We start from the raw sequence: 15,129 nt of genomic DNA, 5'->3' as shown, positions 1-15,129 counted from the left end.
TTTCTCGCAATTCTACATTTTTTCTCACAATTGACCCTTTGCAGGGAGTTTGATTGACAGGCGATTTTACCAATCATAATCCGCCATTTTTGTCCGACAAAGCAGTCAGGAGAGTTAGTGGATTAACGTTGGAGGATTTAAACTTGAAAAACGGAGTGTCCTGATGTCTTTCCGCAGTTAAAACAACGTTCCTTCTGATGTTCATTCATGTTTATCTGATGCTGTAAATGAACTAGAAGGAAGAGATGATCGGTTCACGAGCCGCTTTAACTGAGCGATCTGTCAGACACATTAAAGAGCCACAAAACGTCATTTATTGTTTAAATTTCTTTTAAAAAATGACCAAATTTAAAAGTTGAGACTTTGTTTCATATCAAAAGTATCCTGGTCTGTCCTGTGTCTCAGTGTGTTGTCAGTGTCCTCTCTGCTCCGCGGTGTGCATTTCACTGCATGAGAACATGTGGCGTGAGAGAGGCGTGGCTTGTCGGACATAGCAACAGTAACTAAAGGGGGCGGGTCTTTGCGAATGGTCAATTCTGACTTTTTTTTCTCGCTATTCTGAGAATTATTTTTTTTTGTGCAAAGTTCAAGTTCTTCTCTATATCAGTGTCACTGTTTCTGAACTCCCTGAAAGTCTTGAGTTTCTTCCGGGAACGAACACATCACAATATTCCTCATTTAAATAATTAATGCGCAGAATAAAGGGGCGGGGCCTGGTTGAGTTAGTTAGTAGTGTGTTGAAACTGGCGGGACATTTCCCAAACACACTGAAAGCGCTCGACCAATCACAACACACTGATCCAGCCGACCAATCAGAGCACAGTGTGCTTTTCAGAAGGAGGGGCTTCATAGAGACAGTGGGAGGGGCTGAACTCACAATCTGGATCTCACATTTAAAGTCACCATGAAATCAACATTGACAATTCCTATATTTGTTTATGGAATATTGCAGTGTTTATTCTAAATAATTTATCGGTGCATATAATTATTGTGTTAATAATCTTGAATCAGAATATCTTCCTCTTGCAGCATCTAGCATCTCAGCATCTCTCTGATGACGAGGGCGGGGCAACCTGTCACTCACATGAGATCAGCCAATAGCAAACCACAACCATCCAATCAATTCCCCACAGACACAATCAAGTCCCGCCCACATTTGTTATTGTTCTTGAAGCGTTTCACTCAGATATACGACACAATAGAGTTTGAATTTTTCTCACACCTATTAGATTTCCACCCATGTATTTCAACAATATCAACTCCGACTGTGTTCCAAAACTGAGTAGTGTTACGGCACACTGCACAGTATGTATATGCAATAGTATAAAAAGCAGTATGCAACAATATTTAATTTTTTAAGCAAGTTATAAGTAAAATTGCCTGAACTTTTGCAAGTCTAATAAAAAACTGAGTCAAGAGAGAGATGTTAAAAATCTTTGAGTTCATTTGTGTGAAGTTGAGCATGTACACAATCTCACACAGTGAGCGAGTGTAGACTGTAATACAGAGAGAGATGAGTATGCATACTGTGCACTGTAAGAAGAGGAGTGTTATTCACATCTCTACTCCCATTTCAACAGAATTTCAGTTCCTTCTCAGTCTTTCAAGCATCATCTTATAGTCTTTTAGCTAAAGCATTCATTATGCATGTTTAAAAAATCGTTATGCATGCTTCATTTGAAGCATCTGATGCTGTGAAACTGTACGTCCACCTGTTCAGGTTCAGCTGGTTTTCTGTTGATGTCTGATTCGCTCACATGTTCGGGTTCAGCTCTCCCTGTCCTGACGCCCAGTCCTCAAGCTCCGCCTCTCCGCTGTTAATTATGGGCGTGTCCACCAATAGGCCACGCCTCTTCCCAAACACACGCTCCTGCAGCTCGATGATGTCATGACGGATATCTGCCATCATCAATAACAGGAAGTCGAAGGACCCTGGAGGCCCCTGAAGAGGACAGAGAGAGTCAGCATATATATATATATATATATATATATATATATATATATATATATATTCGCAAGCTTTCAAGGAAACATTTCTCATTTAGTTTAAGTTGATGTGCTAAAATAACTAAAAATAAAATAAATAAAAACTATTAATATATATAAATATATATATATATATATATATATATATATTTATTTATTTATTTATTTATTTATGTATATACACTTTATATGTAAAAAATACAAAACTACGAAAACTTTAACAAAATTTTTAATGAAAAAATAAATAAAAATAAAGACGTATTCAAACTATTAATAAAAACTATAATAGTATCTCGCGATCACGTCATCACTGCTGACTAATCTAATAAATTAAACTTTTTTTTAAACAATCTCTTATCATCTATAATATAATGGCTGCATTCTTTTTTTAAATAATAATAATAATAATAATAATAATAATAATAATAATAATAATATATCATAAAATCATATATTAAAAAAATTATATAATAATAAAATATTTAATCTTAAATTGCATAAAAAAATTCACAACAAAAGACCAAAAAACAAACAAACAAACAAACACTGAATGACCACAAATGTTAGATGAGTTTAGTTCAGGGCTTCAGGCTCAGCTGATTACATAAGTTCAATATTTTGGTTTAGAACAAACTCTGACTGAGAACAATCAACAATATAATATTTTAATATATATTTAATATAATAAATGATATTCTAGTGTCGTGTGAAGAACGTACCGGAGATCCTCTCGGTCCAGGAGAGCCTCTGTCACCCTGCAGAGAAACATTCATACATCACGATTCATCTAAAGCACATGTTTCTACATCAAGCACTTATTTGATGTAATAAAATCATAATTATCGTTAAAATGCCATCATATGGTGTTCATTTGTTCACATAAACACGAGACACGTGCCTTCTGTCCGTCTTTCCCAGGCGCTCCTGGAGATCCCTGTACAAACACAGGAGAAGATTCAGAAACCCTCACAAAAAGCAAATAAAGAGGGCATGAACTTTAACCCAGTAAAGCCTGACATGAAATAACAGTCAGAAATGTGTTTGTTTGTATATTGAATGTTTAGACAACACAATGCATGCACGTGTGTTTTGTTAAGTATCATATTCGATACATCAGGCTTTTATAACTCGTAAAGTGAGAATATTGAGTACTGTATCAAATATGATCCAGAAGGCTTTAAAGGGATAAATGGGAAGATGTTCTTCTGATCCAGCATTAAAGTACAGTGAGAATAACCCTCATCCTTCCCTCGGGGCATTTTGCAATTTTTTGGGGATTTTTTTATTTTTATTTACCTTTAAATTACTAGATTTGATCAATAAATAATAAATAAATAGTAATTTAGGCACATTCCTAACGAAATAACTCACAATTTCATTCAGAAACCTTTTAGTTCAGCTCTAAATATCTTACACTGGGTGTCTTTGTCGACCTCTTGTGGAAAAATAAATAATATAAGATGATATTTCATGACTCTAGATGGCCTTATATCTCTATATGGAGCAAATGAGCTGTTCCTCTGGGTCCTAAAGTCAGGTTTTTCTTCAGTGTGCATTCAGATACACATGTAGACATTATAAAAGCATTCATTTGATCAATAAATAATAAATAAATAGTAATTTGGGGACAAAAGTCCCCAAAAAATCTTTTTTTTTTCTTTTTTTTAATTGAGTGTTCATCAGAGGGGTCCAAGAAGGTCTCTCTTGAAGATTTTCTGGGGACTTTTGTCGCACTTGAACCACAAATACAAAAAAAAAATATTGAATGGATTCGAGGAGTTTTGTGGTTAAAATTTAAAAAAGTAACAAATCCTCCTCTCTCGGGTCAATTTGACCCGAAACTCATTTTTTAAACAATTTGAAAAATTGAGTGTTCATCAGAGGGGTCCAAGACTCTACGACTTTTGTTGCACTTGAACCACGAATATTTAAAAAAATAAAATAATTTAAAAATAAATAAATAAATATTAATCCTTCACTCTTGGGTCAATTTGACCCCCTTAGGAATGAATGGGATGCGAGGAATGCTTCAGTACACATTGAAAAACCTAAAAATGCTCAAAATTCAAACTAAAAATGCTAAAACTTAACCAAAAAAAATGATTTTATAATGTCTACATGTGTATCTGATGCATACTGAAGAAAACCCTGAATTTAGGACACAGAGGAACAGCTCATATGCTCCATATAGAGATATAAGGCCATCTAGAGTCATGAAATATCATCTTATATTATTATTTTTCCACAAGAGGTCGACAAAGACACACAATGTAAGATATTTAGAGCTGAATTAAATGAGTTATGCATGAAATCGTGAGTTATTTTGTAAGGAATGTGCCTAAATTACTATTTATTTATTATTTATTGATCAAATCTAGTCATTTAAAGATAAATAAAAATAAAAAATATCCCCAAAAAATTGCATTAAAACATTATCAAAATGAAATAAAATAAGCTTTCTGGACAAAAAAAACTAAAAATGAAGTATAATTTTAGGGCTTCGGGTGATTTTGACCGGCGAGGGAAAGTGAGGGAAGGATGAGGGTTTAGAAGCATTTGGTGTTTGTAGTGAAACTGATCTGAGATCTGAGAGAGCCAGATTCACCGTCGGCCCTCGTCGGCCCGTCTGCACGTGCTCCACATGTCCTGCGGGCCCCACCGGACCCATGTCTCCTCTGGGCCCCTGCGGCCCCGGCGGCCCCCGGACCCCCCTCTCCCCGCGGTCACCTGAAACAGGACCAGCGTGAGCTCACACACTCCAGGTGTTCTGACGTTTAAAACAAAATATCCTGATTCACGGTTTTGTGTAATTCATGTAGAAGCATTTATTAATCTTAGCTATTCTTCAGTTCTACACTTACTGATATATTTTAAAAATTAAGTTTTATCTGTTAACATCTGTTAATGAACTGAATTAATTGTTAGTTAGTAATCTTATTGTAAAGTGTTACCTCAATGATTTTGTTGCTGATACAAAATTTAGAAATTGATACAATTTTTTAAATGATTTTCCAAATTTAAATGTAGTTATTTTCAATGCCTCTGAATTAGCAACTATCAGAGACAGTAAATGCAGATACAGAGAAGTTTGATTCAATCCAGTGAATCAGTTTGATCAATGAATCAGTTCAAATTGAATGCTCACTGTGTGTGTGTGTGTGTTTGCGAGAGAGTGTGTGTGTGTGTGTGCGTGAGTGTGTGTATGCGTGCGTGTGTGAGTGTGTGTGTGTGTACCTGGCAGGCCAGGGGGTCCCGGAGGTCCTGCTGGTCCAGTGACATTGTGAATTTCAGGATTTTTCCCAGTTCTCTCCTGAGCCGGTGTGTGGCTGTTGTGTTCAGGACTGGGAGACGAGCCCTATGCAGAGGAGACGTGTTTCACGAGTTCACACTTACAAATAAGTCAGATCGAATAAAAGCGTATTTGGCGTGCTGTCCGAGGAGAGGCTCCGGGAACCCAGAGTACTCCCCGTATTCCTGCTGTGGAAGAACAGGCCGAGAGTGAGGAGTCGGGTGGAGGAGGGATGCTGGAAACTGTCAAGGAATGTTGGGTGAATAAATGCTTCCTCTCATGCTGAGGGTCGACCTGGTAATTATTTGATGACAAGTTGATTGGATTGATAATTTGAACGTGCTCCTCCCGAACTTTGTTTATGAAACATAATTTAAGCTTATCAGCAGTGTTTGTGTGTGTGTGTTACCTGTGCAGGTGTGTGTGTGTGTGTGTGTGTGTTACCTGTGCAGGTGTGTGTGTGTGTGTTACCTGTGCAGGTGTGTGTGTTATCTGTGCAAGTGTGTGTGTGTGTGTTACCTGTGCAGGTGTGTGTGTGTGTGTGTGTGTGTGTGTGTTACCTGTGCAGGTGTGTGTGTGTGTGTTACCTGTGCAGGTGTGTGTGTGTGTGTGTGTGTGTTACCTGTGCAGGTGTGTGTGTGTGTGTTACCTGTGCAGGTGTGTGTGTTATCTGTGCAAGTGTGTGTGTGTGTGTGTTACCTGTGCAGGTGTGTGTGTGTGTGTGTGTGTGTGTGTGTGTTACCTGTGCAGGTGTGTGTGTTATCTGTGCAAGTGTGTGTGTGTGTGTGTTACCTGTGCAGGTGTGTGTGTGTGTGTGTGTTACCTGTGCAGGTGTGTGTGTGTGTGTGTGTGTGTGTTACCTGTGCAGGTGTGTGTGTGTGTGTGTGTGTGTGTGTGTGTTATCTGTGCAAGTGTGCGTGTGTGTGTGTGTGTGTGTGTTACCTGTGCAGGTGTGTGTGTGTGTTACCTGTGCAGGTGTGTGCGCGTGTGTGTGCGTTACCTGTGCAGGTGTGTGTGTGTGCGCGTGTGTGTGTTACCTGTGCAGGTGTGTGTGTTATCTGTGCAAGTGTGTGTGTGTGTGTGTGTGTTACCTGTGCAGGTGTGTGTGTGTGTGTGTTACCTGTGCAGGTGTGTGTGTGTGTGTGTGTGTGTGTTATCTGTGCAAGTGTGTGTGTGTGTGTGTGTGTTACCTGTGCAGGTGTGTGTGTGTGTGTGTGTTACCTGTGCAGGTGTGTGTGTGTGTGTGTTACCTGTGCAGGTGTGTGTGCGCGTGTGTGTGTGTGTTACCTGTGCAGGTGTGTGTGTGTGTGTTACCTGTGCAGGTGTGTGTGTGTGTGTTACCTGTGCAGGTGTGTGTGCGCGTGTGTGTGTGTGTGTTATCTGTGCAAGTGTGTGTGTGTTACCTGTGCAGGTGTGTGTGTGTGTGTGTGTGTGTGTGTGTGTTACCTGTGCAGGTGTGTGTCCCAGCAGGAGTGTGATCTCCTGTAAACTGCTCCTCATGCTCATGAAGTCTCGACAGCTGAGAGAACATGATCCAGAGCTCATCTGAGTCTCAGACTTTACGGAGGAGTTCACTGACACACACACACAGAGAGACACACACACTTTACACATGCTGACTGCACATATTAATATCAGGAGAAATAAAAGAAAAAAACTTTCTCACTAAGGTTGCATTTATTTGAGACACACACTCACACACACACACACACACACACACACACACAGAGACTTACGGTCACAGGAGCGCTGGTCTGCTGTCAGTGTGTATCCAGCATTACAGCTGCAACGGAAGCTTCCAGGAGTGTTTTCACACACGTGTTCACACACACTGCTGTTTGATTCCTCACACTCATCCACATCTGGACCACAGCGAGCGAGCGAGCGAGCGAGCGAGAGAGAGAGAGAGAGAGAGAGAGAGAGAGAGAGAGAGAGAGAGAGAGAGAGAGAGAGAGAGAGAGAGAGAGATGGATGAGTGTGTGTGTTTGAACACAGCATGCTGTAACATGTGGCTACTGACCGATACAATATGGATGCAGGTGTTGGCGATGTCTCTCTCGGTGGAAGCGGTAACCATGGTAACACGTGCACAACACTCGACCGAAGTCATCAGTGCACTGTTGCTCACAGGGAGAGCCGGCACACACATCCAGACCTGCACACACACACACACACCGTCAGCACACACACACTTCATCAGGCTTTGACTAGAATTATTGTGACCCCATGAAATCACAGTTTGAGTTTGAGCTCCTCTGTATGTTAGACGGTGGACACTCACATCCAGCACACTTACACTTAGTCACTTACACGTATTAAATGTCTCTAAGGAAAACAGACCAAAATATTCATGATCTTGTTCTCAGATATAGAAGAATGTTCCTAATTCAATAGGAAATTAATTTTAAAAAGTATCAAAATAAATAAATAATAAATAAATACAAATAAAATAAAGAACTAAACAGGTAAAATAAATAATGTAAAAAATTAAAGAAATAAAATGAATAAATGTAAATAAACCAATAAAAATAAACTAATAAATAAATACAAATAAAATAAAGAACTAAACAGGTAAAATAAATAATGTAAAAAATTAAAGAAATAAAATGAATAAATGTAAATAAACCAATAAAAATAAACTAATAAATAAATACAAATAAACATGATAAACTAAATAAATGTATATATATATATATATATATATATATATATATATATACAAAAAAGTAAACATGAATAAAAATACAAACAATGAATGATCATTTATGGGTGACTAGTCTGGTAATATGTGTTTCATCATATTTAAAAAAAAATCCATATTTCAGACATGCATAATGACTGATTGTTTTACAATCAAATAGATTAGCTGAAGATTTTACCTACTTTCTGGCACACACTGACCCATCACAAACCTGAAGCCTTCACAGCACTTCCTCCTGCAGAACACACACAAGAGCTGCGCTTACTGCTCACGCTCAGAAAACACAGAAAATCCACAACATACCTCCATGCATACTCGCATTCATACTTGCATGCATACTCACATTTATACTTGCATGCATGCATACTCGCATTCTTGCATACATACTTGCATTCTTGTATACGTGCATTAGAGGTCTACACGGGGCACCCGAGACCCGAGGACCCGTATGGGTTCGGGTCTATATTTTAAATGGTCAGCCGGGTCCGGGTCAGGTCCCAATCTATATCTTCGGGTCCCGGGTCTGTTTAACATTGTGTGTAACACCTGAGTCGATCGGACTCGGAGATCAGAGTCAGTCAGCACTGCTTGTGTGTTTTTTGTAACTTGCAACTTGTAAAATTAGGATAAGAAAAGTGTGAAAAGTGTTAAAAGGTTTTTTAAAAAAAACACAAATTGTGCTAAAAAGCTCTTCAGTTTCCTCCAGCTAATGCGAACATGCAGTCTTAAGCGTGTCATGTTTCTATGAACCAGAGCTTCTGCAGTGACACAATGACTTTACCAATTGATGACTTGCTCTTTTACTTAAAAGGCGGGACTTATTCCGCCAAGCCGCGCTTTACACTTTCTCCCATTTTTAATGATAATATGAATAAACCGTCTTGTTTAATCTTAAAGTTTTGGTGGTCAGACTCGGCACAGAGATGATAGCAAATAAATAATGCTAACGTCAGCGGCCATGGCAATGATCGAACAATTCTTATTATAGAACGAGCAAATGTTAATATTTATGCATTCCTGCACACATACTTGCATACATACTTGCATACATACTTGCATTCTTACATACATACTTGCATACATACATTCTTGCATACATGCATTCATACTTGCATTCATACTTGCATACATAGATTCTTGCATATATACTTGCATACATGCATTTTTGCATAAATACTTGCATACATGCATTCTTACATAGTTGCATTCTTACATACTTGCATTCTTTCATTCATACATACTTACATACATACTTGCATACATATATTCTTGCATACATACTTGCATACATGCATTTTTGCATAAATACTTGCATACATGCATTCTTACATAGTTGCATACATGCATACATACTTGCATACATACTTGCATTCTTACATTCTTTCATTCATACATACTTGCATACATACTTGCATACATATATTCTTGCATACATACTTGCATACATGCATTTTTGCGTTCATACTTGCATTCTTGCATACATGGAATCATACAAAATGTACAAAAGTTTTTCTTTGATAAAAACATCTGGCCTCACTACATTTCATGGGTATCAAGCAAATGGTAAAGAGACCTAAAGGACTGAAAATCATCACAGTCCATTAAAATACACTTCAAAAGAAGGCACTCTGACACATCTGATTGTGTGTGTGTGTGTGTTTATTTTCTCAACACTCGTCCTGCAGTCAGACCCAAGAGACGGTCTTTCCTCTTTTCATCACTCTATCCATCATGTACTCTCTCTCTCTCCTGTCATTATTTCTGTTTTTCCCACACTTCATCTCTCTGTACACGGCTTCATTTCTACAGCTGATATTCACATACAGCGCAAGAATCACAACATCCTCATCAGAATCATTTACCGCTTCAGAACAAAACAAACGACAAAAAGCACATGACGAGCTGTTTGTGTGGTGAACATGTCAGATCTGTTCCTGTGACCCTTGACCTCCTGACCTCTGCAGATCCTTTAGGAATCTGACCTCTCTCAACACACATCTCTCTATGTGTGTGACCGCACTCACAGATCCCGGAAAATCACTGGCAGTGTGAATGAACCAAAATCAAACGATCCCGGGACACATTATCCGTGTATTTTCCGGAATCTCTGTGTGAAAGGGGATTAACTGAGTGACATCACAGACTTCTGTTAGTGTTTAAACTGCTGATTATAATGACTACAGAATAACCAAAACCCTAAAAGAAAAGACTAAATATTATTCACTTAATATTTATATATAAAATCATTTTACTTTTGAGGACGTTGTGTCAGATTTAGCTCACTTCTGCTGACAATTTTGTCCTCAAATAAACTTCAACACACACACACAGACACACTCACACACACACTGACACACACACACACATACACACTCACACGTGCAAGCGCACGCACTTCACACACACACACACAGACACACACACACACGCAAGCGCACACGCAAGCGCACACACTTCACACACACACACACACACACACACACGCAAGCGCACGCACTTCACACACACACACACACCCACACACTGACACACACACACACACACGCGCACGCACTTCACACACACACACACACACACACAGACACACACACACACGCAAGCGCACACACTTCACACACACACACACACACACGCAAGCGCACGCACTTCACACACACACACACACACCCACACACACACACACACACAGACACACGCAAGCGCACACACTTCACACACACACACACACACACACACACACACACTCACACACTCACACACTCACTCTCTCTCACACACACACACACAGACACACTCACACACGCAAGCGCAAGTGTACACGCACACACACTCACTCACTCTCTCACTCACACACACACACACACACACAGCAACACAGCAGCTGTGATCACAAGAGGAGGATTTACCATCAGATCTCCTGCCAGGAGAACACACACACTCACTCACACACAAACACACTCACACTCTCTCACACTCTCTCACACTCACTCACAGTCACACACACACACACACTCACTCTCTCTCTCTCTCTCTCTCTCTCTCTCACACACACACACACACACACACACACTCACACTCTCTCACACACACAAAGCTTCGTCTCTTTCCTCACGCCTGCGTTTAAACATGGTGTCGATGAGAAACAGTCGCTCTCTCTCACAGGAGAAACTTCTGAGCGGAGAAAACCTCCAGTTGTCTCCATTAATCTCACTGATGTTCACGAGAAACAATCGAGGCGAGAAGCTTGAGCATCAAATCATCATATTAGAGTGATTTCTGAAGGATCATGTGACACTGAAGACTGGAGTAATGATGCTGAAAATTCAGCTTTGATCACAGGAATAAATTACACTTTACTATATATTCACATAGAAAACAACTGTTTTTCATTCTAATAATATATTGTGATTTTTACTGTATTTTTAATGAAATAAATTTAGCTTTGATCACAGGAATAAATTACAGTTTACTTTATATTCACATAGAAAACTGATGATTTACATTATAATAATATTTCACAATATTACTGTTTTTTACTGTATTTTTGATCAAATAAATGCAGTCTTTGTGAGCAGAAGAGACTCTTTCAAAAAGTATACTTTTTTTTAAATTTCTTTTGACCTGATTTAAAAAATGTTTGTGTTGTTTCAAAAACCACACATGATCTGAGGAATCACTCATCTCTGGTGTGAATTACTACGGTGAAAAACACTGCGGTCTCCAGACAGGGTCGTCACACCAAACACATGGAGGATCTGTTTCTGTCTCGTGTTCTTCTGAATAACCTCAGAAATAACCTCTACGACACGTCTGTGTGTCCAGCCGCTGGTTTGGCAGCTCCTCTGCAAACCTCTGGAACAATCGCAGGGTTGTGAAAGAGTTTTGACTCTCGTACAGAGAGAACAATGTTACTCTGAAACTGTCACGAAAGTCTCAAACTCATAACAGGTCATGAATATTACAAATGTTCTATACCTGCGGCAAACCCTGTAAATGCAATAAACCAGGCTGCAAAGCTCATTAATTATGAAACAAATTCAATTCAATAATAAACAGAAGTAACAGGTCTTCAACTTCAACAGGTTCACACTGCCATTGGTCAGTCAGACAGATAGCCCCGCCCCAAACTCACGTGATTGGCTGAGTCAGAATCAGATCAGATCAAAGCAGCAAACTACCAATGACTGACTTACTGTGAAACTGAGAGCGGACAGTGTTTTTATAACATCCAAGACAATAAATCCACTAGTAAAGCCTCGAGAAACCAAAACACCAACATCTGAATCCTGAGCCACATGTATGAAGCGTGTATGATGATGTATGAAGCGTGTATGATGATGTATGAAGCGTGTATGATGATGTATGAAGCGTGTATGACGGTGTATGAAGCGTGTATGACGGTGTATGATATGGCAGGCGATCGGGGTCAAAAGTCTTTAAACGAAACACGTGATTTTTGACCATTATACCATTACGACATCCTTCATGAATAAAAATGACGTCTGATGATTGTATACATATGAAGAGTTTGGTTCCAAAACGCGATAAATCCATTTTGATTAATTTGAGTAAAAATGTGTTTTCTTTACCAAGAATTTGGCAAGATGAAAAACGCTATTTTCTGTTTCAAACTTTCACATAGCATATTTAGGTTATAATAACAAAACAAATTCAAATCCAGATTTTGATTTTCAAAGATTTATTATAAAAACTGATCATTTTTTCCCCAAAATGCAATAAATTCATAACACTTTTTTTCCCCAAATGCAATTAATCCATTGAATCAATATAAAAGTTATTTTTCATATTGAAACTGTTGAAAATACACAACAAAATAAGTTGATCCATCCACATATGACAGCCTGAACTCGATCAATATCTTATTAACGTTACAGGCACTGGACTAAAAATACATTCAATCAGCTATCGCTAGGAAATACCTCCTGAACTTTTTTGACGGCGATCATCTGTAAAACGGCTTAGTCCTGCTCGGTTTTCGTTGACTTTGAGTAAAACAACTGAAAGTTTTTCAAAAGATCCCCTGGGTTCAACGTGTCAGCGTGACAGAAGTTTGATGCTGTCGTGTGAGAACAAGCAATAGCCGGCATTTTTCCTCCTCCCGCGCCTCGTCTTCTTAATCTCCTCACGTAAATGATTAGATTTCGATGGCTTACGTTTCTTCCCTACCGCAGAAACCACCACAGGTTCATCAATGCCGTCAAAATTATAAAAGATTTTGTTTGATTGTTGATCAAAAAGTACAAAGTAGATAGGAAAAACTAGGATGCCGGGTGTATTCAAAGCGCTGCCGTTACTGTTTACAGTGCGTGGAATGGTGCGCTGTGATTGGTTGAGAGCGGATTTATCTCATTCTGCAGAGAAAGGAGACTGGCGTTTGTCGCGGTTTGGAAAGAAAGGGAGAAAACATGACAGAATAACACGGCGGATATCGCATTTTACATAAAATTTCAAATTGACTTTTCAATACTGACCCTATACAATACTGATTTTTGCAGGAACTCAATTTTTTTAAAAATGGCGTTTATCGCGTTTTGGAACCAAACTCTTCATATATACCAACGTATCATCAAGTCACATATGCAAATATAGTCTCAAATACAACAATTTCATTGGCTGCTGTACGTGTTGTCGCGTTAACACGGACAAACGGTGCGTGTTGAGGCGACAACACATCTTATTTGACTTTTATTTTAATTTGTTTACACAACAGCTCATATCAGCTAAATATGATAATAAAAGGTTTTGGGTTGAACACCAAATTACAAAAACATTATTATGTGAAAGTGAATAAAGTTTGTGTGTGTGTGTGTGTGTGTGTGTGTGTGTGTGTGTGTTCAGTTATAAATATAGCCTATGCTGTGTAAGTTATATACTTTTGAAAATGATAGGCCAATAACTTTAAACAAACATTTAATAACCCATATAAATAAATTATCATTTATAATATGGAACGCATTTACTTAATTTACAATGTAACATTTATTAATTTACTCTAGCACTTAAGATATCAGTAAAAAAAAGGCCACAATAAACTAAAGGATTAAAATGTGGGTAAATCTAAAAGTAAGTCTGCTTTAAAAAAATATTACAAGTTCAAACATGGCCAGAATGTGCACGTTGAGAAACACGTTCAAATTGCTCGTCTTAAAGGGATAGTTCTCCCAAAAATGATATTTAAGCCATGATTTACTCACCCTCAAGCCGTTCGAGATGCATATGTCAATCTTTTTTCAGACGAACACATTTTCAGTTATTTTAGAAAATGTCTTAGATCTTTCAGTGGTTATAATGTGAAGCAATGGGGTCCAGCTGCTTCAAGTCGCAAAATGTGCATGCATCCTTCACAAAAGTAATCCATCCGGCTCCAGGGGGATAAACGAAGGCCTTCTGAGGATAATCCGTGCGGTTTTGTCGTAAAAATATACATATTTAAAACTTTATAAACAAAAATAACTGGCTTCCGGTGACGGTCGACGCGTGTTCATGGAGATGGATGCTGGCGTATGACCTAGGACGTAGCGTGAAGCGTCGTGATGTAGAATGAACGTAGAGTTTTGTTTTGCTCTGCTCTCTGGCTGCGCTGTCACGTTCGTTCTACGTCACGACGCTGCACTACGTCCTAGGTCATACGCCAGCATCCATCTCCGTGAACGCACGCCAACCGCCACTGGAAGCCAGTTATTTTCGTTTATAAAATATGTATATTTTTACGACAAAACCGCACGGATTACCCTCAGAAGGCCTTCGTTTATCCCCCTGGAGCCGGATGGATTACTTTTGTGAAGGATGCATGCACATTTTGCGACTTGAATCAGCTGGACCCCATTGCTTCACATTATAACCACTGAAAGATCTAAGACATTTTCTAAAATAACTGAAAATGTGTTCGTCTGAAAAAAGATTGACATATGCATCTCGAACGGCTTGAGGGTGAGTAAATCATGGCTTAAATATCATTTTTGGGAGAACTATCCCTTTAACATGGTAAAACTGTGCGTCTTTACACATACTAAAGTAACGCGATGACAACTGACGCCTTAACAGGACCAGAATGTGCGTCTACACAAACAAAAGAAACACGTAAAAAATTGCCACATTAACGCGGAAAAACAGCGCATGTTGACGAAAATTC

The 15,129-nt window shown here is 38.8% G+C and overlaps 1 protein-coding gene across 1 annotated transcript in view; it reads right to left on the bottom strand.

The window, feature by feature from the left end:
* Positions 1-1,333: 1,333 nt before the first annotated feature.
* LOC311090033 (uncharacterized protein) overlaps positions 1,334-15,129 on the bottom strand; it is a 14,891-nt gene continuing 1,095 nt past the window's right edge. Inside the window, exons 3-11 of the mRNA XM_084125134.1 lie at positions 8,159-8,211; positions 7,296-7,430; positions 7,012-7,137; positions 6,722-6,849; positions 5,221-5,341; positions 4,592-4,713; positions 2,885-2,920; positions 2,706-2,741; positions 1,334-1,942 (exon numbers count right to left, since the gene is read on the bottom strand). Coding sequence (XP_083981260.1) covers positions 1,754-1,942; positions 2,706-2,741; positions 2,885-2,920; positions 4,592-4,713; positions 5,221-5,341; positions 6,722-6,849; positions 7,012-7,137; positions 7,296-7,430; positions 8,159-8,211 — 946 coding nt within the window. The 3' untranslated portion in view covers positions 1,334-1,753. The remainder of the gene's footprint in view (positions 1,943-2,705; positions 2,742-2,884; positions 2,921-4,591; positions 4,714-5,220; positions 5,342-6,721; positions 6,850-7,011; positions 7,138-7,295; positions 7,431-8,158; positions 8,212-15,129) is intronic.

This window comes from Abramis brama (assembly GCF_963993115.1).
Source record: "Abramis brama genome assembly, chromosome: 9".
In the NCBI taxonomy this organism is placed as follows: domain Eukaryota; kingdom Metazoa; phylum Chordata; class Actinopteri; order Cypriniformes; family Leuciscidae; genus Abramis; species Abramis brama.
This window is presented reverse-complemented; position numbering and strand designations above follow the sequence as displayed.